The following is a 23253-nucleotide window of genomic DNA, read 5'->3' on the forward strand; positions in this document are numbered from 1 at the left end:
TGAGATATTTTTCATATAACTAAACAATTTGTCCACGAAAACATACAATTCAATGGTTTTTTGTATACCCATAGCCTTGTGTGACCATCACCACAATGGATTGTGGAACATTTTCCTTATCTGAAAGAAACCCCAATGAACAAAGAAACCCCATGAACAGAACTTGCTATTTCCCCCAACTGCCCTTACTCTGCTGCTTCTACTTTCATGGCTGCCTATCTTAACATCTGAATACAGATATTTCCTCTAATATTGTAGCCCAACTAAATGAAATAATATTTAGCACTCAGATAGCTCCTTTTTTTCTTCAAGTGAGCTGAAAACATTGCCAATTATGAGACGTCTCCTCATACTGCTGATGGACAAGTGAGTTGCTATGATTGCAATTATTACGAGGTCTCTGTGTTACATATTTGACGGCAGTCGTAAGATTCTAAAAGCAGTGTGGACAGGACAGTCAAGCAAAATCTGTTCGCTTATTCATTCAACAAATATGTACTGAATGCCTACTATGTGTCAGGCACTGTTCTAGGATCAAGGGCTCCGTCAGCAAATACTTCCCACCAGGAGCCCTGCAGGTCACCTTGGCCTGGGACACCCAGCAGCTCCTCTCCGTGTTTGAGATCAGTGAGTCATCTTTGCCCTACAGTGAGGTAAAGAGCTGCTTCTCACACAGGACACAGGAACTTGGAGACACTCCCAAAGAGATTGGTAGCAGAAAGACTACAGGGGCCCTCCCCAGCCAGGAAGAGGAGCAGATGCAGAGGGAAGGACTCCGAGGGAAGTAGACTGGACACACTAGGGGCCTTTAACCGATCCATGAATGGCAAACCACACAAGACAAAAAAGAATGAGTCAAGGATAGAAGTAAGGGACCTACGAGCAAGGGCAATGGAGACTTCTCACAGAGGCAGGAGCAAGGCTGCTCCTTCTAGAAGAGGCCAAGGTCAGGGTGACGTTGGCACCCCCACAAGCCAGGCAGCCACAGAGCTGCACCCCAGGCCCCTAGGAGGAGCCTACAGAGCCAGATCCCCAGGAAAGAATTCAGGAAAATGTAAAATCCCCCCAGGTCCAGATCTGGGACGAGCTGGCTCTATCTTGGGCATAGCAGAAGGAGTGGCTGCACCCAGCATTGTTTTCCTATCAAGTTCATTGCAAGAAGTGCCACGGTTGCCTCGGCTACCTAGCATTAAATGTGCCCATAAGCCTGGGTAGACCAGAGATGGAAGAACGCCGCCTAGCGGGAAGGTATGACAATGCCTGTGCTCATTCATCTTTCACTTCTCCCTCTGACCAAGGGAAGCTAAGGGCGAGGAAGCCGTGGAACTGGGGCCCGGAAGAGAGACCAGCATCCACTGCTGCAAGTGCAATTTCATGTGCGATTTCACTTCTCAACAACATTTCTCTCACCCGTGAAAGTTTATTTTCCTTAAGGTGTCTGGAAAATATTTTCCATAAAATTCAGTCTTGCAAATATTAAGAAAAAGGTAAGCACTCAAAGAAAAGAAAAATGAAGGAAGGTCATAATCAGGCAAGCCATAATAGAAGACTCCCAAGTGGCCAATACATATGCATATCAAAAAAGAAACATTCAAATTCACTGAGAATTAACTAAGTGCAAATTAAACAACAAGATGCCATTTTGCACCAATTCATGTTGGAAATTACTAATACACCGTTTAGGTAAAAACGTGGAGATGCAACACCTATGGGAATCCCCCCTAAGGTAATTATCAACCAAGAGTGAAAAGGAGCACGGATACAGATGTTAGGCATAATAGAAAAATAAATGGAGATGATTTAATTAACCATCATTAGAAGAACAGTTAAAGAATTTGCTACACAGCTATTAAAATGTTGTTGACGACTCCATGCACTTCACCCACATAAGAAAACTGGCCTTTGGCAGCTAGTCCCAAGAAGCAGGCTACAAAACAGCACGGGTGCCAACCTCATTTGTGTAATTGTGTGTTGTGTTTGAGAACACGTGCATAGAAAAGCGATGCTTCTTTATCTTCCAAAATTGTGTACCAGTAACTGCCAGATACAGGATAAAAGATGATTTCCTACTACACCTAGTACGTGGACTTCTTTACGATGAGCTTGTGTTATTTCATAGTTAGAAAATAAAACTGCATTAAGGTTGTCTCAAATAATTGGAGGGAAGACAAAAGGAGTCACAAGCAAATGGACCCAGTTCTAAGAGAAACTGGTCTCCTTCCATGACCTCTTGTCTCCTGTCCAGGACACTTGGGTCTTGCCCTCGGCTGGCTTTTACAGGACCCTCTTTGCTCCAAAAGGAGCTCTGCATTTGAATTCCGCCTTCCTCCTTTGTGAAACCGCTTCAAAGAAATTGCCCAATACATAATGAATGCTGAAGTGCTCAACTCTTTCACAGAGTAATTAGGGATAACCCATTGTGCACCTCTAGAGGTTACTAAAAGCTGATGCTATTTGCATCTATACCATGTTAATGCAGTTTAAGCAAACTGCTAAATGGTAAGTGACATTTCTATTGAGGGGTTACTTTAACCTTCCTACCAGTGGCACAGTTGAGGAGAATTATTGTGATAATGAAGTGAACAGAAATGTGGCATTCTTGTGAAAGATACTTTGACAACTGTGAAATACAAGGGTATTATTATCTGGACTCACTCAGTGCATTGTTAAATCCTCCCCAACCCCCCATTTCAACGCCTCCTCCAGGGCAGGTTCAGACTGCCCAAGGACAGGCCTTACCTTGAATCTGACCTTGGTAATGTCATGCTTGGTTGGATCATGGAAAGAATGAGTTACATTTAAACTCATGCTCTGATCAGTCAAATGTGATTACAGATCTCTGGTCCACCACCAGCTACGCAAGCGGCCAAAACAGTCCCAGTGCCAACCCAGGTAAGAACCTAAACTCCCTCTCCAGCTCCTGAGGAAAGTCAAACTTGTTTCCATGGGATTCATATTTTCCAAATTGCTACCATTTGATTTACATTTGGACAGAGCATTAAACCAGTGAGGGCAACAGAAGACACTGCTCCGGGCCCCAACTTGTAGGGAAAGTAAGGAAGTCCATTGAATAAGTAAAACCTTTTACCCAATCTCCATTGCCTTGAGGGGGTTTCGGGGACAGAAATTCCTAAGGATTCAGTAACCGGGCTCTTTACAGACTGAAAGGGGTACCCTCCGGGGTTCATGCTTGAGGAACCAGGGTAAGATAGGGAAATTTTTATCATCTCCTGGGAAGGGCAGAGCTGACTTTGCTTTGGCACATGTATGACATGCGCATTCTCACATGCCTCTGCAGGGTGGCACCTCTGTTCACCTTTCTTCACCTCTGTGTCTCCTTCACGGTTTGGTCAAGAACTGGGGACACAGCAATTGCTGCGCTTTCCAACGCTGTTGAGGCTTGCAGTGAGTAGGGCGACGGCTGAGGAAGTTAGATGCTTTCCACAAACATCTGATCAGGGCCTGGCCCTGAGCTGTCAGAGTTAACGGCGCTATCTCATCCCCTTTGAGGCCACAGAGGCATGATCCAAGGCAGGGACCCACAAGAGAGAGGTATTCAGGTCTTCCTCCTACTAGGGGACACATGTCTGCCCTCCACATGTTAAAAGATTGCTAGGAATTATAGGATCAGATCAGGGACCCCAAGGTCCCTTAGTCTCGGCAAGCAGCTTTCATGAACTTTACATTTGCACCTTTGCCAACATACACGCTGCCATCCTGGACAAAAGATCGTAAGGATCAGAATTTTGGCCAGGACAAGGACTCCAAGGCCATCTTGGGCCTCAGCAGGCCTGTGGGATTGTTCAGGAGACATGGGGGCACTCTCTCTGCTTGTCCCCTCCCCCAGGATGTCTGCCTCCTCTGAAACTCCCAAAAGTAGAGTCAAGCACCCAAACCTCAGCCGACTTCCAAGGGAAATGTGAACTAGGATCATTTTTTCATCAGGGGGAAACATGAGAAGGTTTCTGGCCGTGTATACATCGGCTGACCCTGTGTAATCCCTTCAGGTATCCAAAGGCCGGATTCTGCGGGGGCTGCCTTCCAGAGACCTGCGGGAGCAGACGTGAGCCTGGGTAAGCTGCCCGCCCCTCACCACCCCTGCACCTTGGGACTCTGCTCTGTAGCACTGCACACTTGTGCCTGTGGATCTTCCCCCACACCCATGCTTGGCCTCTGCAGCTCAGTTCTGGGTCACCAGAGTCTGAGGACACACGAAGTTATTTTAACTCTGAGAAAACACCTCTTTGCTCTGTTGGCTCTAGGAGTGTCAAAGAAAAAAGTCTGTCACCTCAGACGCCCCTCAAGGTTTTCCCCATAAGCAGCCTGTGCAACTCTCAGGGCCTCTGGATACATCCATATATCCAGAGTACCATATATCCAAGTACACCACATGAATCAGACATGGTGTGGGGAGAGGATTAGCAATGAGGCATTTTACCCAATCTTTACTTTTCACTGCCTGACCTCTCTGCCAGATGTATATCCTATCATTCCCTGTGTTCTACCCTTACCTCCCTCCAGTTCTTTAACTCTGAGCGTTGCTGCTGCTTCTTCATTCTCCTCACGTTCCCCGTATTTGCACTCTGTCTTACTGACCCACATAGATGTGCCCAGCGGCCATCTAATCTCAAACCCTACCCACTTCTGCTGCCCCTCTCCTCCTCACCATCATCCCTGCAAGTGTTCTGAGCACCTTGCACCCTCCCGTGAACTCTCAGAGTGTGGGAGGGTGTGCTTAGAGGACCCTCTTGCCCTGCTGCGCAGACATAGGCCAGCCTCAAAACCCCATCATGGCTCCTTCAGAGAGAGGGAGCCATTCACACACCCTGAGTGAAGGCAGGGCAGAACATCTGGGGCTCTTAGAGATCCTTCATCCAACACTGATGTCACACACAGTCAAGTCAGGCAAGAGGCCCAGTTACTCAACTGTAAGATCATCAGTTAATGGAATTGGAAAGAATTGTATAAAATGCATCGGTCTAATTACCCACCCAACAAAAAATGAATCCCTTATGGGGTGCCCAACAGAGGTTTTTACTCTACCCTGAATAACTTCATGGGAGAGAATTGCCTAGCATCTTCCTCCAGTGGATGGCGTTGTTAGACATAACTACCTGGATCCTTAGCCTATTGATCCAAACTTATCTAAACCAATGGTTCTCAAAATGTGGTCCAGAGACCAGGTTTTCAGGAATCTGGGATTTCCTCCTTGTGACTTCATCTGTATCTGGGTAGATTTTCTTCATATACTTCCACAAAAACAACATATCACCACAGATCTACTGTAGCAGCTAATATTACAGTCTAGCTGTCTTCATTATGACAGACACTGAAGAAAGTTATCACTCTCCTCAGCGAATTGTTTTAGAAAATGCTTATTTTCATTAAAAAGCCACAAATTATGTTAAAATACAATAGGTCTACTTTTTCATGAATTAATGATAAATGTGTTGCAAATTAATATTCTGTTGTAAGTGCAGTTTTAATTTTTAAGTGATAAAAGCTAATAGCGATAACCCACACAAACCAAAGTGATGGATGCAGGCGTGGCAACACCTTCAGCATGGCTGCAGAGCTCTGCTCTCCTCGTGCTTCCCACCTAGGTACAGGAAGGGGAGGTTTTCCGAGGGAAATATCCAGCCATGGGGCATGCAGCCAGGCCTAGGAAAGGAGGCCAAGAACCCCCTGCTGCCTCTCAGACTGCCACTTCCTCCTAAAAACTGCACCCCTGCAGAGGCACCTGGGAAAAACCAAGTAGCTGAAAAGCCACCTGGACTTCTGTCCCCAAAACTCAAGAACACCAAGGGCCACGCATTACCCGGGCCCGCATGTGTGTGCCTTCCAGATGTACGAAGGAACAGAAGGAGCTGTGCCTGGCACAAAACCATCCCCAGAGTCTTAGCGGCAGGAACGGTTCCAGGCCCTCGTGAAAACTTAGCCACAGTGGGGTGGACTACAGGTGGCTGTGCCAGGCCTAGTTCACCAGGGCCCTAACCAAGTGCCCCGAGATGCCAAGCTGACCATCATTCTTCCTGTAGGCCCCTCCTGCATACCAGTTTCCTCACCTGTACAATGGGGTTGCAGCTTATACAACTCAGAGGGTTATTGTGACTTAACACATGTGCCTGACACTGAGCCAGCTCTCAATACATGCTCATGGTGTCTACATTTTTAACAGAGAAATTGTTTAGAATCAATACTTCTCTTAGACCAGACTACATCCATGAAACGATCAAAGATTGTCACAAAAATAATCCTGTCTTTTAGAGCGTGATTTTATATACACTTACCTCCACCGAGACTGTTCCCCATTTGAGGCAGCACAGGACAAGTCTTTAAGGCTTCCCCCTTCATAAAGAGAAAACCTGAGTGAACTAAAGAGAAGGTAGGTGGGTGCCCAAGCTGCCAGCTAGCATTTGGTAGACCCCAGATGGGCTTTCTGACTTTGTACCCTACCCTACCCTGTTCCCCCTTGATGCCAGAATCCAAATATCCACACAAACTTACTTCCCATTACTACCAAGTCCAAAAATCACCATGTTTCAGCTGTCCAAATATTTTCCAGCCCTTGGCTTTTGGATGAATGTAATTTGGCTCAAGCTTGTCCCAAACAAAATGAAAAGTGGCAGTAACAGGAGGACAGGACTCCAGGGAAGGACTAAGAGGCTTGGAAACCCCCGACTGCTGATGCTCTACTAAAGGAGCAGAGTGCTCAGCTCTAACCTTCCTGCCATTGACAGGTGGCGGACAAAAATTGAAGAAGTCAACAATATGCTTTTTTAAGGAAAAAAGGAACAGTGCATATATTCATCAGTAGATGGCGATAAAGTAATAAGGCTAAAGTAGCAAACGCTCACTATAAATCATAATTTTTTTTTTTAAATGCGGAGACCATGTCACCCAATCTACTGATGCTATTTCCAAAGAAATGAAGGTTCATCAAGGGTGCATGACTTGCTCAATGTCACACAGCTAGTTAATGGCTGAGCAAGATTAAATTCACCATTAAATCAGAATATGCAGGAGTGCACATTACCTTTCAAAATTGCCTGGTGCCTTAATCACATCAAGAAAGATATCACTTCTTTTGAGTGTGTTAATAATCCAGAGAGCAGCAAAGCTGATAGTCTTTAAGAAACGCAACAGTTGCTTGATCATGCGCTCGGTCTTCTGAGCTGGCAGAGAAGGAAGGAGGCAGGGAGAGGTGAAGAAAGGGAAACAGCCATTTGTGCGTCTCAAGCGGTTTCCTAAAACGTCTGTGCTGCCTCTGAGCACCTCCTAGCTGTAACTCCCCAAAACAGGTCGAGGGCCGTTGGGTCAGGATCTCCCCTGCCCCAGCACCCATTCTACTGTATCAGCACCACTTTGTCGTAAAGGATGGTAGGTGTCTTCCCACATTTAGAATGCCTCGCCGCTTTGCTTCACTCTGCTTGAAGCACATGGTGAGAAGCAAAAACTTGGGAAGCAAATGGATTGTCTTCACCCCGAAGGGGCCAGATTTGTTCTCTGCAGCTCCAAGGAAGAGAATTCAAACCAACAAGTGCCTAGAATGATATTAAGCACATATTGGGTCTATAATATGGATGTGTGTGGAGGATGGATGGATGAATAAGGACTTAGGTCAAAGATTTCAGACTGATAAAATCAAAGCTTTCTCAGTCTCAACAGTCCAAGAAGGAATGAACACATACACACAACTTCGGCCAGATCTGTCATGAGTTCCCCATCTCAGGGGATGTTCAAGCACCGACCAGCCCTTTACTCAGTGGGGATGTTGTAGAACCAGACTGGGAGGTATTGCTTTGTATTAGATGAGTTTGTAGAGCCTTTTGAATCTTAGGATTCCTATTATTCCCTGAGACTTACTGCACAGTAAAAGAAAGAAATGGGCAAAGAGATTTATGCCCTTGGCTTTAAGAGTGTTAGATGGGAAAAATCACAGATTTCAGGTTGCTCCATCCAAAATTCTGGTTGCCTGCTCCTCTACTGAACTTCCTCTCACAGTTGGGAAATCTTAGCATCCTAGACGTTTACTTGAGAGTTTCTGCTGTTTGGATTAAGCAACAAGTTTGTTTCTTTTTTTATTTTGAAAGGAGAAATGGAGTTGTGGAAACCTGGATCAGCCCTTTTAGATGCAGGTAATTACACTGACCAACCTCTCAGCCATAACTAGATCAAGATGCAGAAGATCACAAAGCTAGCAGAGGAGTCTAAAACTCCAGCTGGTGGCACAAGAAGCCAAGTTCAGCCACAACAGCCTTTCCGATGGTGTCGGGAAGACCCTAAGAAGGGCACTGAAACTTTCCCAAGGAAAGTTTACTTCTCACCCCAAAGATGGATTTAGAACCCCACTCCATCTGGCAACACGCTTCGACTTCCTCTATTGCCCCTTCCTTCTTTGCAAAACGGTATTCAGGGATCCCCGTCAGGTGAATGGGTGGTGCTCCTGGTGTGAGGGGAGATGCCATCAGCAGGGGTACTGGCCTTCACCTCTCCCCCTGCCTCCTGGGCTGGGCTCTGGGTGTTTCCTGAGCCGCTCCTGGCTGAGAAAGGTTGTTAGACACCCAAAGTGAAGTTTGAAAGGACGTGAGGAAGTAGGATGAGCCAGCTGACCTTTAAGGGGAAGATGAAATCATGCGCTTTGCAAACTGGAAAAAATAACAGGTCAGGAGAGAGCTCACTGCCGCTAAGAGCAAGCGGAGATCCCAGCGCCTTCCTCCACCGCCTGAGGCTCCGGAAGTTCCAGCACTCACTTCCGGTGCTGTTGGTTGGCTGTGCCTGCGAATCCTATGAGACTGCCCAAGCCTAAAAGGATTTTCATTCATTGTCATGATTTCCTTGCAAGGTGTATTTATGAACCTGGCACCTCCTGGAAAAGGACTTAAAGCCCCACATGCGTGGGCACACACGGCTGACATTTATCTGACACACAGCCACTTGAGGCTCTAAACATTTTTGCATTTTTACCTACAGTCTGAACAACTACTGAGGGGAGAGGTGGCGGTCTAGACCCTCTTATCTGAGCTACTTTTATCTAAGTGGCTCTCCTCCGGCTAGCATCCAGCCCCCCGCAGGTTGCGCTCCTCCTGTCGTTCATCTCTGTTCCTTGATTTGCTGTCAAGGAACAGAGGAGGGGGAGGACCTGCAGGTGCCGGGCACAGGGAAGGTTTATATAACGAGAGAACACACTTCCTGCCCTCCAGATCTTCAGAATTTTACAGAGGAACTTTTAGACCGGCAAAATGTTTAATGCTTTCAGATAAGGGAATTAAGATTCAGATAGAATGAGTTGATAGAAGCAGATCTTGAGTATTCTGAACAGCCAGCAGAATACTGTCTTTGGTAGGCTGTCAGTATTTCTTAATTTATTCTTATTTTTCTCAGGATCGGGGTGGTGTGCAAAAGAGCAGAGTTAGCTATAAACCAAGCTCCTGAGCTGGGTGTGAATATTCATCATGTCCCCTTCCCTGGGGTAAGGCCAGATGCTTCCTGTGCCTGTAAGTCACCAAAAGTTTTACTGCTCTTTCCAGGATTTGTTCCAAAAGAAGAATTAAGCACACAATCACTGGAGCCGGTATCCCAGGGAGATCCAAGTAAGTTAATTGACAAGTAGAAACTCATGGTAGTTTTGACATCTGATCTACTTTCTCTGCCCACTCACTCCCACCCAAAGCCACCTCTCTCCTACCATGGATCTATTTATCTCCCTCTTCTGTCACTTTGTTCTAAGGGGAGAGGAAAGTTTTTGAAGGATTTAAACTGTGTGACTGAAGGGGAGAGGATCAGCTATTTTAAACATCCCTATGGCAACAGAGTGAAGAATGGGGATGCAATGGGGAGACAAGGGTGGATAAGAGAGACAGGCCAGTTGGCAGGGACAGTGGCCCAGGGAAGGTGATGGTGGCCAGAGCTTAGAGTTGGAAGTGGAAATAGAGAAATGGGCAGATTCAAGAGATGTAGAGAAGTAGAAATTGTTGTGGTGGAGGTATGAGAGAGGGGATTTTGCTAACTAGGTAAACTGTACTACAGTGAGGGGCGCTGGGATGGAGCAGGCAGAGGGAAATCATGCATGCCTGTCATCTTCAGTGAGACAGGTAGACAAGTGTCTACCAGATCTCACGTTCAGAGGAGCATCCAATCAGAAATACAGAGTTGGGGGATGATGAGACACAGTTCAAACTAAGGCTATGAAAACAGAACATGTGACCTAGAGAAAGAAGGTTAAGTGGGAAGAAACAAGGCTGAAGCTGAAGAACCAATTAAGTGAAGAAGAGGCCACTTGAGGATACCAGAAATGTGGGACCAGAGGAAAGAAGAAACCCTTGCGAGCTCTCAGGGGAAAGCTTCTACAATGTCACTGCCAGTCAGCCACTACTGGGCTTTAAGTCTCAATGGTGCTGCGAATGAGAAGCACCTAGAGACATTTTTATCATTAAAGATGCTCCTTTTCTGTCTCACACCCACTGGGTTAGTCCCTAGACCTTGCTACTCCAAGTGCGTCTGGAGACCAGCAGCAGCAGCAACAGCATCCTGTGGGAGCCTCTGCCCCAGACCCTACTAATTCTCCAGTGAGACCTACCTGAAGTGATTCCTTTGCATGCTAACTCTGGAAACGACTACCCTCTACTACCTTTATTGATTAAAGCTACATAACTTGTATCCAGGATTAAGAAACTCTGGCGTGAGATACTAGATAACCCAAACATTAGTTTATAAAATTGCATTAAAAATAATTCAAATTAGGAATGATTCCCGTGGACACAACATCTTACTTTTTCATCCTTGTCCTCCTACCTCTGTCACCATAGTAAACCGTTCATGCTGAACATTTCAAAAGCCAGTTCTATCTGATGTCATCTACAGATCCACATGTTTCCAACTCTACGAGAAAGCCACCAGGTCTCAGCACGTGCCCTGAGCCAGAATCATTGCCGTTAAAATGTTCTGAAATGGGGGAAACAAAGATGATCCTGAGATCAGCCAGCAGGGCAGTGAGTGATGAGAACTAAGCAAACGAACACCTCACCTGCTTAAAACACACCTATGGAATGAATGTGTCAAACCTGAACACGGATCAAGAGGCAAGAAATAAGGAAGAAAACCGTGAGGAACAGGACAGAGCCTACAGAAACCTGCGTACTTTACATGCTCATCTATAGAACAAGGAGTCAATGGGGCGTACTCTCAGCCTGGCCGTTAAGACACTCTCTGAGACACCTACACATCAGAATACCTGGATTCAGTACCAGCTCCAGTTCCTGACTCCAACTTCCTGCTATGTATTCCCTGGGGGGGGGGCAGCCATGCTGACTCGGGTGATCGGGTTCCTGCTGTCCACATGGCAGACATAGACTGAGTTATAGCCCCAGCCATTGCGAGTATCGGGGAGTGAACCAGCAGACCGATCTCTAATATGTTTAAATAAATGAATGAATACATAAAACTCCCACTGCCTTTCTCTACTAAACAGTTATTCAAGAGAACAGTTTTTTGTTTTGAAAGGCATATTGAACTAATCTGCCGACATGTGGAAGGAAAATCCCTCTTCAGTAATTTGCTTTACCATCAAACTTTATTATGCACAAAACCACCTGGAGATCTTGTTAAAAGGTAGATCTGACTCTAGAGGCTAGGGTGGAGCCTAAGAGTCCACATTTCTAGCCAACCCTGAGTGATGGTGGGCAGAGGGCCCTGAAGAACACTACTGCCACCTGCTGGCACTGGCTCACATCACAAGGCCAGAACAAAATGAGTGGGCTCTGCTTGGGGAATCACAGGGCAAACAGTACACAGCTCTGTTTCTTTTCTGCCTTATCCCAGGTTACAGTGGCATTCTTAAAATCTACTTTTGGGTCTTATTTGCCTCTTTCAATCTTCACCTCGAGGTTCATGCTTCAGGGAAACAAAGGACAGGGAAGCCGCTAAACAGGAAAACTTGGTAGGCCCTGAACATCCAGGTAAATGGGAGGCCTGAGTTCAGAGGCCCAGTGCTGGGCGAAGGCCCAAACCAGTGCCCCGATTTCAGCTGGAGCAGAGTCGGCCAGACCCCGAGAGGCCCTTGTCATGTACGTTGGTTCAGTTGCCAGGAGCCATGGGAAGATAACAGCTACGACTGCTCTCCATCTGACAGTTCCACAGACACTCGTCAGTAAATATTTCTCATCACTCACATCCATTTACTGATTTCATTTTTTCAAATATGACAACAACCCTCCCTGTGTATGAGGCTTCTCCTGGCGATGAGAGGGCATTGGCCCCCAGGGCAGTGCTGTGTATAGAGAACACCAGCAACTGCACCTGAAGGAGACATGGGCTTGTCTGGGCAGCTGCTCCTGGCCGAGTCCTCTTGGATACTCCAGCCACACAGTCCTACCTCCTCTCTCTTCACAGGACTCTATTTGCAAACATTTTCATCTCTCAAATTGCAATTATTTATAATTCATCTTTTTTTTTTAATCAAAGGCTTACACAGCTCCCAATAAGAACTCCTTGGTCAGCACTGAATAATCAATTGTAACAAACTGGGATGATACTATTTCCATTGAGAGCAAATAAAACACTAATTTCAGTTAGCTTGTGAGGCTTTTCACTCTTTCCCGATAGCATTTGAAAATGACTCACAGCCCCACCATCCTGACTACCGACATCATAACCTTCATGTATTCCCAGAGGTCAGGATCCTAGGCCAGAACAACTATGCTGGTCTTCATCACAAGTGAAATAATGGCAGATAGCTACAGACAAGTGTGGCAGCCTGTGGTGACTTATGCAGGAGCACAGTCTCTCTGGTTGCCAGGGTAGCGAAGGAAAAGCCTGGCATCAATTTCTTATGCCACAATGTCTGCCCTCTCCTCTCCACTAGTCTTGTAGGTTTTTAAAAGGACCCACCACGTGGTTCTAAGAGGTTAGAATGAGAATAAAGGTCATCAGCTCCTGATACTCGGTCTCGGTGGATTCCCCCCACTACCGGAGGGAAGCCCTGGCGAGGGTCTTAGGCTTGCCAAGGGCATGGCTGTTTCCGAAGTCCGTCACGCAGATGATATTTAGGATTCTAAGACAGTTCTGGAAATAAGTGCTGGCTCAAGTGCCCAGGACAATGGAGCACAGGGAAAGTATCAGGACATAAATAATGAATGGACCCTAAATCTTACTACCTCTTTTTCATTTTCTTTTCACTAGACTCTCAGGAGACTCTGGTACAAAAAAAGGAGAGGGTGTCCCAGTGAATGCAGTGGAGATAATAATAGTAATGGAGGCTTTTTCCATTCCTCAGACTGCAGAATTGACCTGTCGTTCTTAATTGACGGGAGCTCCAGCATCGGCAGGCGTCGATTCCGAATCCAGAAGCAGTTCCTCACCGACGTCGCCCAAGCACTTGACATTGGCCCTGCAGGTCCACTGATGGGTGTTGTTCAGTACGGGTAAGTGCAGCTAATGTCCTCAATCCAGAAGCTAAGCGGTGCCACACACTGAATTTTATGCCATCAATAATACCAACGTGTCCTAGAGCACAAATTCACTCTCTTCCCTAATAGAAATGTAAATAAATAAATTATTTTAAAAAGCTCAGAGCAATTCATATGCTGCTTAAGAGACAGAGACTTCCTGAAGGGAAGGTCAGGTTAGCAAACTCTTGTGAACATGCTAGGCAGAGAAGATTTATTTGGGAATCAGAAGAGCTGGCTGCAAGTCTCAGCTCGGCTGCTAACAAACTGGGCTAGGCCTTCACCTCTCTCGTCATCAATTTCTCCATCTGGAGGTCAAAAAGATTGGATTCTCTTGATTATTAGAACATTTTCTTGAGGGGTTGTAACCTAGGCTACAACTTATCCCTATAGGTAAGACACCTGGAGAGCACAATGCCTTGAGTTGTACTTTCTCTTTCCTCCTCCTAATCTTTGATCTCTGCACTCATACTGGAAAAGGTCACCAGACAAGGGGTGAAGAATGTGTCGGGAGACACGAGTCAGCTGAGCACCCAAGTGACTGTCCCCAATCTGCTCAGCTGCTGTTTTGCTTTGGGTAGAAACTAAGGGCTCATGTTAGCATCCAATCTCCACCTTTTATTCTCTTATTCAGGCTAATAAGGCAAGCTTGTTTCAGATATGAATAGGTTTCTTCCTAAAACAGATACACAGATATTGACAGATAATCAGAAGAGCAAGCATGTGTGAACCTGCTTGATGTTTGCATACATCCCAAATAGATTTTGACCAAGAACCCACGAAGGTGGGATGATCACACCTGGCACAGAGAACAACTAGACACCTCACGTGCCCTCCCTCCCCACAGCCTGTAGTTTAGGCCGTAGAAGCAGGAAGTGATGTCAGCCTTGGTGCCTTGTGCTCAGAAGCTGCAGTCACAGGTTTATTGCCTCTCCTAAAAAACAAAAACTCATAACTGACTACACCTCAGGGGTCTCCAGCCCCCTCAAAGGTTTCCTAAGGGCTCCCCTAGACTGCATTTTAATGTAGGTTGTTATATGATGACTCTAGAATATTTGAGTTGCCAAGAGAAACAGACATGCTTTATTTTCCTAAGAACCTATGACATTTTTATCTTTAGAATTAAATTCCAATAACACATTTGTACTACGCTCTATGCCTGCAAGGGAAGATAAGTTAACTGGCACATATTGTATAGTCAGAGTCAAAATTATATGAAAATATTTACTCAAATGCCACCTCTCAATGTCAAATTAGCTACTGAAGATTTTTGACCTGCAATAAGTTTTTTGGTTACTGTCTTTGTTTTCAAAATGTCAACCCATTTTCATTCTTGTGTTCCTTTTTAAAGATAGCAAGTGGATATAAGTCTTTTCTAGAGAGGAAATCAAGTATTTTAGTGCAAGATGTTCCCAGTCAATTTTATTGGGGGGTTCAAAGCGTGGTGTGTTATCTTGCATTAAAAATGCTGCTTTATTTTTGTTCATTTGTTTAAAGATTTATTTATCTGAAAGGCGGAGAGATATCTTCCATCTGCTAGTTCACTCCCCAAATGGCCCCAACGGTTAGGGCTGGGCCAGGAGCTTCTTCCAGGTCTCCCACATGGGTGCAGGGGCCCAGGCACTTGGGCCATCTTCTGCTGCTTTCCCAGGTGCATCAGCAGGGAGCTGGATTGGAGGTGGAGGAGCTGGGACTCAAACCAGCGTCCATATGGGATGGCAATGTTGCAGGTGGAGGCTTAACCTGCTATGCCACGGTGCTGGCTGGCCCCAAAAGTTCCGTTTTTTAAGCTGGTGTCTACCACTGTTTGTAGTACAGTATGAAAATAAGATGATAAATATGTTAAAAGAAAAGTAAAGTGAGAATAGTGTTACACACTGAGGATAACCTGGATTAAAGAACGAACGTGGCAGGGAAGGCAAAACAGTTCAGCCTCCTTCCCGGCTGCCAATGCTTTGACTGTGTCCCCCAAAGTTCATGTGTTGGAAACTTAATCACCAACGTTACCATGTTGGGAGGTGAGGCCCAATACGGGGTAATTGGGTGAGGAGCTCAGGGCTCATGAATGGGTCAATGTCTTGTTGTCAGGCCAGTAGGCTCGGAAGAGTGGGTTTGTTTAGCAAGCAGGTTTCGACCCCTCTTGCTCTCGCTCTCTTGCCCTTCTGCCTTCTGCCACGAGATGACTCAGCACAAAAAGGCCTTTGCTGGTGCAGCCCTCCATCTAGGGCTTCCCAGCCTCCGGAGCTGTAAGAACTAGACTTTAATACATGACCCATGCTGTGGTATTCTCGCAGCAACACAAAACAGACTAAACACCCTTAAACATGTTTTTTTTTTTCCTCCCACTTTCCTGATGTGATCACCATTTGCAAGAAAGAATTTCCCTCCATGTTTTCCCATCACTTTCTAAATAAAAATACCTTGCTATCTGCCTTTGATCCACCCAAGGCCCTTGTTAATGTGGAGCCCGTAAGAGAAATGAGTGCGGTTTCCTCTGTTTTATGCTCACATAAGCTAATCCATCATCTTCACCCTGCTCGGGCCACAGGGCTGACGGGAAAGCACAATGAACCCTGACAGGCGATCTGAATGCCGGTCTCAGCCATGCTGTGTGACCTTAACCAAGTCACTTAACCTCTCCCTGTGGGTGCTGCTACCTGGGAAGCAAGGGGTCAGCGGATGATTTATGAGGGCTCGGCCAGCCTGGGCGGCCTGTAATTCAGCGGCCGGTTCTGTATTCTGAAGGCATGCAGCAAGTGAGTGTTGTTAACACACTCGCTCCACGAGCTGCCTCTCCCTTCCAGCCTCCGGGTTCCGGGGAGGTGGGATGAACAATGACGAGGTGACGCTTGCACAGAGGTTCCCATCCATCTGCGGGGTGTGGGAAACAAAAGAAATGGGAGCGTGGCCCACGAAGGGGGCGAGGAGGCTGGGACTGCTCTCGATTGGTTGCTGGGCCTCCCTGCCTGGTGGCTCCCTTCCAGTCCTCTCTGGATCGAGTGGTTTTGGTGCACACGGGTGGGAGCAGGGCAGGAAAGGGTCAGCAAGAGGTACATGCCGAGCCGAGGCCCCTGTTTCCGTAAAAAGAAACGCCTGGCCCGTTGGGAGTCCGGCTCCTCTCGTGGCATTTTGAGTTCTCACCCATCCTCATGGTCTCTCTGCTCCCACTGGGAACCATTTCTGCCCTCTTGGAATTGCGGAGCCCTGAGGCCTTAGCAAGCACCTGGCTCTACCTCTTCACGTTAAAAAGAGGAAGTGAGCCCCATCAGAGCGAGCACTCCGGGGAGGGGCTTCCACTGAGAAGGACCTGGCCCGGGAGAGGGCCCCACAGCTCACAACTTCTCCTCCACTCCGGCTTCTCACCTCCATTGCCACCATGGCTTCACACTGCTCCCCTTGGAAGATTCCCTCCCTTGGTTTTCCTTGGAGAGCTGAACTGGGATTCAGACTTTCAAGTTTAGAATTTTAAAGAATTTTAGAATTTTAAAGCAAATTTTTTCCCAAAGGCAAAAGGGGGATAAGAAACAAGAATGCAAGTGGTATAAAGATAATCCACTTGCTTTAAAAACGCAGTGCATCCTGTTTCCTACTCAGAGGCCGTCCGGGTACAAGGAACAGAAGGAGCACTTGAGAGCCCAGGCGAGGGGCGCTTTCTGTAAGGGGAGGGTCGTCCACACCCCCCTTCTCTGCACAAATGGCTTCATTTCTTGCAGACCAACACCCTCTGCCAGGCCCACGCCCCCTGCTCCTCCATAAGTGCACCTTGCCCCGGCCAACTTCCTGCTGCTGGCTGGAGCCCAGGCGAAGTCCAAACTGCTGTGCTTGCACGTTGCTCCATCTCCATGCCCCTCACCTGCAGGGGCTCAGGGCCCAGCTGCTTCAACCTGTTCCTAGCACAATCATTACACACCTCTAACAAGAAGCAGCGTTTGATAGACTCAGAGAGGCCGAGGGACTTCCCCAAGAACACACAGCAAAATGCACAACCAGGGGAGAAGGCAAATGTTAATCTTGGGTTAATCCCTGAAATGTCAAACAAAATTGACTCCAAAGCAAAGAATTTGCTCATCTGTCAGGACAGCTTCTGATAACTGACAATTTCCAGACTGAAGATTAAGACGTGCTTGAACAAAAGGCCAGGGGTCAAGCCCGTCTTGCACATGCATTCTAAATTAAAATTAGACAACCAACAGGCTCACGATTGTCCTTACTACCGGCAGGGACATGAAAAGGCTAAATGAAAGACTAACCAGATGGAGTAGCTCGTAGGTGAGCTCCAGCAAACAGAACCAATGTGGCCAGGCTGCCTGCCCGGAAGCTGGAGCCTGGATCCCCAGGTGCCCGGTGCCCTCCAGGCCTTAGGTGTGCCTCTGCAGTAGGCCTCAATCTCAGGCTAAATGGAACAAAACTGCACATGTTCTCTTAAACATCATCATCAACCCTAGCATATCAAAATTGCAAAAGAGTTTTGGAATACAGGGAAGGGCGGGTTTTTCTTTATTGCAATATGAAATAGACTGTTCTTTGCTCATGGGCCCGTGACAGGGCCTCGTCCCTGGGCAGTGTCTCCTTCAGCTTCTCACATCTTAGCCCACTCAGTCTAGATGGAGATGAGCAGAGCAGTCGTGCCCTATGCTTAACTCCTCGTCCTGCCCGGTAAAGCACGAGGGCCACCCAGAGCCTCCCGTGGGTCAGTGAAGGGAAGCAGCAAGGGGCTCCCCAGAGCTGCCCTGAGCCCTGTGAATATTTTGCCTCACAGGCACAGGGACTTCACGAATGTGATTACAATTAAGGACTCTGCAACAGGGAGATTACCCCAGAGTATCTGGGCATCCCAACCCAATCGTGAGTGCTTAAAACGGAAAACCTGGGCTGGGCATTTGGCACAGCGGCTGCCAGATGGGGTGCCCATTTCCTGGGTTCAAGTCCTGGCTTCACTTCTGCTGCTTCCCGCTAATATGTGCCCTTGGAGGCAGCAAGTGATAAATCAAAATACTTGAATCCTGCCACCATGTGCCACCTGGAATAAGTGTTGGGCTCCTGTCTTCAGCCTTGCCCAGCTCTGGCTGTTGTGAGCATTTGGGCAGTGAACCCGTGGACTGAAGATCTCTGTCTCTGTCTTTGCCTCTCTCTTTCAAATAATGATGATTACTTTTCAACTGGAGAACCGTCCCCAGCGACTGGCAATCAGAGAGATGACTGTGAAAGGATGGTCAGAGGGATGCGACACTGCTGGCTGTGATGGTGGAGGAAGCAGCCATGAACAAGGACCGCAGACAACCTCTATCGCTGGTGGATAAGAGAGGGTGCCCTCCGGGGCATTCGGAAAGCAACTCGGCCCTGCTGATGCCTTGGTTTCAGTCCATGGAGACCTCCTGAACTGTGAACTAGAACAACTAAATGTGTGTGACTGAAGCCACCATGCTTATGGGACGTGGCCCAGCAGTTGGGAACCACGGCACCCACTGTAGGACCCCAGAGCAGGAGATCTGGCTTCACATCCGTGTCCCCTGAAGTTCCCAGAGGTGCTAGTGCCCAATTACACCCGGACCTATTAAACCAGAGTCAGGAGAGGGGACGGGCCCCACAAGGCGGTACCTTCAGTAAGCCCAGAACTGCCCACTCTTGGAGAGGGGCGAAAAGGCTGGGCTGTGCCGGCGCAGAGCAACTCCACCTATCAGGGACGTGGGTCTCCCAGCTCCACCTCACAGTTCCTCTCAGCCCCTCAGTGGCAGTGCCTTGCCGGGAACTGACAGAATATGTGGACAGCTGCCTGCCACCTGCCCATCAGCCCCTGCAAGGACCCCACGTCTCTCCTGAGAGCCAGGCAGCCAAATTCCCAAGGCCCAATCCTCAGGAACACAGAGTCTCAAGTTCAGGTTTGCACAAGAATCACAAGCATGTTCTGTCGCTCACTTACCATGCCGTCCTCCTGGAGGTACACACAAAACGATGCACTTGGCTTCCACAACCATTCCCCCTTGAACTCTGTTGCACATTCACTGGGCTCGTCCCAGGACCCCCGGAGGAATCTCTCCCGCGAGAAGCAGATGGCTGCCCTGATACACATGAGAGCCAGCTGGGGAGCGTTTAAAAAGCCCAACCCCCAGACCAAACCTCCGCTCAGTGGGATCAGGGTCTCCATGTGAATGAAGGCCAGGTGGCTGTAGTCTTCAGAGCTCGCCAGGTGACTCTGCTGCAAAACCAGAGAGAAAAGGCTCAGACACTCCCCCGGGCCTGTCTGGGGAATCCCACGACCCTGTCCCTTCTCATCTGTCCCGGGGTGGCCAGTCCAGCAGGCTGTGGGAGACCCAGCCTCTTCTTTTCTTGATCTTTCTCCTGACATTGGCAGTCTTGCTGCAGATTTTTTTTTTATTCTTAGAGCACCCCAGTCTAAGACATTGCCACTCAAAGCGTAAGCCGCAGTGGCATCTGGGAGATCACTAGAAATGCTAGACCCTCAGACCTCACTCTGGTCCTGCAGCACCAGAATCTGCACATGACTAAGATCCCCAGGTGGTCAGGTGCACAGCTGGGCCCGGGAAGCTCTGTTCCCGAGACGTTCCACTTCCCCAGTCCCCACGGGGGAAGCCCTGTGATGCAGGACAGCTGAGCAGCTGGCGGGCCAGAGGGTTCAGCAGGGACTCTCGGGTCAGCAGACTGCGTGTCCACACTTCCTCCAGCAGGAAGAGGCTAAGGCAGGATAAGTTGTGACGTTTTCGGTGGACGGATTGAAAGACTTACTCATTCCAAACAGCATTCCTCTGAAACGTTGAAATGTGTGGTCAGACACTGCCCCCGCTTCTCTGGTGCTGGGAAAGAAGAGAAAGGCCAGTGCCCAGGGCTTCCTGTTCACAGTCCCCCAGCATACTGGCCAGAGCTGCTCTAGCAGAGCACACAGCCATAGGAGATGAAGGCAAAAATTGTTTTCAAACTGAGCCAGGGCCTGTCCTCTGGGGACAGGTCTGCCACCCAAATGGCAGCCGCCAGCACGTCCCCCTGGAACACGATCCTGATCTCATGGACATGCTGCATCTCAGAGTCCAGTTTTTAAAAAAAACAAACAGAAGGACAACACGCTATTGGAAAGGCTCTTGTAGGAAGGAATATGATTAGTTAATGTTTCTCTAGTGGCATAAGAATTCAGTGTGGTGGCTCATTCCATGTGCCTGAAAGTGGCATAGGGTCCCCGTGGACTCTGGGACTTTAACAGAATGAGAGCTTAAGGACTGAAAGGGCCTCAGAGGTCCTGCAAAGTTCAGCACGTCCCAAACTTCTCTGAAAATAAGGATCAGCTGGCTCCTTCACTTAAAAAAAATTCCCAGGCCTCGTTGAGCTTCTTGCAGGGAGTGGTGTGCAGTACACATAAGAGCCCCATGTGAGTTTCATCACCAGCGAGCTCTGGAGACACTAATGATCCACCTGCTTTCCCAGGCCCCATTGCCCAAGACCGCCCAGGCTATACCTGTGCCTGTACCCTGCCAGGTGTTCTTGTTGCGTAAACTATTTGCCCACTAGCTGTTTCCTATTACAGAAATCATCCCTCTCCATGCACAGCCAATGCCTGGCTCCCTGCAATTTCTCCTCATTAGTGTCAGCTCTTCTTCCAAACATAGAATCATCTTGTATGTTCTCCTTGTGTTATAAAGCTCTGTTAATCTTCTTTATTTTCAAAGGAAATATTTGATATTGCTGAGACAAAGATGTTTTTAATGAGAACTTGTAATAAAATTACAGATTAAAACTTTCTTTTATTTAAGAAAATAGTGGCATACCTCTTAAAAGCCTGCATGCCTGGAAAGCCACGTGGCTTGCGTGGCAGGTCACCAACTTCTATATATTCTGAGAAAAGACACATTACCCAGGTGCTCTGGTCCTGAGACCTGCCAGTCAGAATGAGAGAGAAGCAGAGAGGGAGAGAGAGAGAAAGGGATAGAGAGCTCTCATTTGCTGGATCACTCCCCCAAATGCTCACACTGGCCAGGGCTGGGCCAGGACAAAGCCAAATGCCAGGCACTTAATCCAAGTCTGCTCCCACAGGGGTGGCAGGGACCAAGCTGATCTGAGGCACCACTGCAGCCTCCCAGGATCTGCCTTGGTGGGAAGCTGGGGTCAGGAGACGGAGAGGAGAATTTACATCCAGACACTCTGATGTGGAATGCAGACACCTGGGCTACTAGGCCCACCTCCTCTGAAAAAGATTTATTGAGTGCTCGCCATGGTCTAAGCATTATGCCATTTGCAGGAGATACGAAAAACAAGTCATCTAAAGTGATCTGATTACTTTTGCCTGTAAGATCCTTGCTGGATGAGCTCCACACCTTTGCCCCAATCATAACTTTAGCAGTGGAAGATTTCAGAGGTCTTTTGATCCACCCTTTCAATCTATTAAAATAAGCAAATAAATAAATGTGATCGAGGTTCTGTTCTTCGAGGCCTCACAATCTCATAAGGGAAGCATTATTTTTTAAATGAATAAAATGTAAAGGTACTTGTTGAGGTACGTGAAGAGCTCATCTGTACTCCTCTAAAGAGGAATCCCTCTACATCTGTGATGGGATAGAGCCATAGGCTGATTGGCGCGGAGCTCAGAGGCAGCGTTCAGCTTCACAGGAGATGATCCAACAAGAGAGAGGCGTTTGACTTGCTTTCTTCCGCTTGTTTATTCCAGAGTTACCCATGACCCACTGCGTGCTAAACGTAGGGATGGGAAGTTAGGAGACAATGCTGTTCTCAAGTAGCTTCTAGTCAATTCTCATGGACTGTGGATTCTGTATCTGCAAATTCACTTACTGGCCAAAGGTCAGCTTTATTTGCAACAACCATTGTATGTCTCAAGCTACTTGCACAGCCATGTTCAGACGTGTTCACAGGTGGGAACAATGTTGACTCATCCAGTGCACCTGTGTCCAACAATAATCAAAGTAACATTGTGCCCTCTTGTTTCACTCTTTCCAACTGTCCTTTCACAGTGTCATTTTTGTGCTTTGCATTGGTGATTTGGCCTTCAAATTTAGTGCTGAAATGCTGTCTACTGTTCCTAAGTTCAAGAAGGCGTGTTGTTGGCTTACAGAGATAGTACACATGTTAGATGACCTTTGCTCAGGCAGGAGTTACAGTGCTGGTGGCCATGAGTTCAATGTTAATGAATTGATAATCTGGTACTTCAGAAAAGAAAGGGAAAATTTGCTGTCTGTAGGTGAGTCTGCTCCAAAAAGTGCTCAAATAATATCTACAGTATGTGGTGAGGCTATGAAAAAGAGACTAAAGTAAAAATTCATGGGCAGCTGATTAAAAAAACAAACAAAAAACTAGCATACAGCACCCTTGTGAGGCTAAAAGTCAAAGACATTTATAGGCACGCTGCCCTAGGTGAGGAAAATGTTAAACCTTTCTCAGCTAATGTTTTATTATGAAGAAATACTACATACTTGTAAGAAACTTAAATTTAGTGTCTGCAAATAAAAACATGCATAAAACAAAGTTAGCCATTGATCTGTTGAGGAAAATGTTGTGACCCGGGGCTCATGGGAGGCAAACCATGTATTTCCACTAAGTAGTGACTCACTATTTTCTAATTCAGTGTTCCTGGTGACTTTATAGAACATAACTGCCAAGAATAACAAGACTCAAGTGTATATGCTGCATGAGAAATACAGGTGATCATCAGTTGCTCCATAAAATGGTCAACACTAAGAAAGCCACCACCATGATCAACATTAAGAACACTGTGACGAGGCCAGCTGCTTGTAACCCAGGAGTCCCCTATCAGAGTGCCAGTTTGATTTCCAGCTGCTCCACTTCCAAT

The 23253-nt window shown here is 47.3% G+C and overlaps 1 protein-coding gene across 1 annotated transcript in view; it reads left to right on the top strand.

The window, feature by feature from the left end:
* The window catches only part of VIT (vitrin), a 112103-nt gene that overhangs the window by 69275 nt on the left and 19575 nt on the right, over positions 1 to 23253 (top strand). Inside the window, exons 8-12 of the mRNA XM_062210178.1 lie at positions 2836 to 2892; positions 4008 to 4073; positions 8094 to 8138; positions 9531 to 9593; positions 13274 to 13421. Of these exons, the coding sequence (XP_062066162.1) occupies positions 2836 to 2892; positions 4008 to 4073; positions 8094 to 8138; positions 9531 to 9593; positions 13274 to 13421 (379 nt within the window). The remainder of the gene's footprint in view (positions 1 to 2835; positions 2893 to 4007; positions 4074 to 8093; positions 8139 to 9530; positions 9594 to 13273; positions 13422 to 23253) is intronic.

This window comes from Lepus europaeus, chromosome 13, assembly GCF_033115175.1.
Source record: "Lepus europaeus isolate LE1 chromosome 13, mLepTim1.pri, whole genome shotgun sequence".
Lineage (NCBI taxonomy): Eukaryota > Metazoa > Chordata > Mammalia > Lagomorpha > Leporidae > Lepus > Lepus europaeus.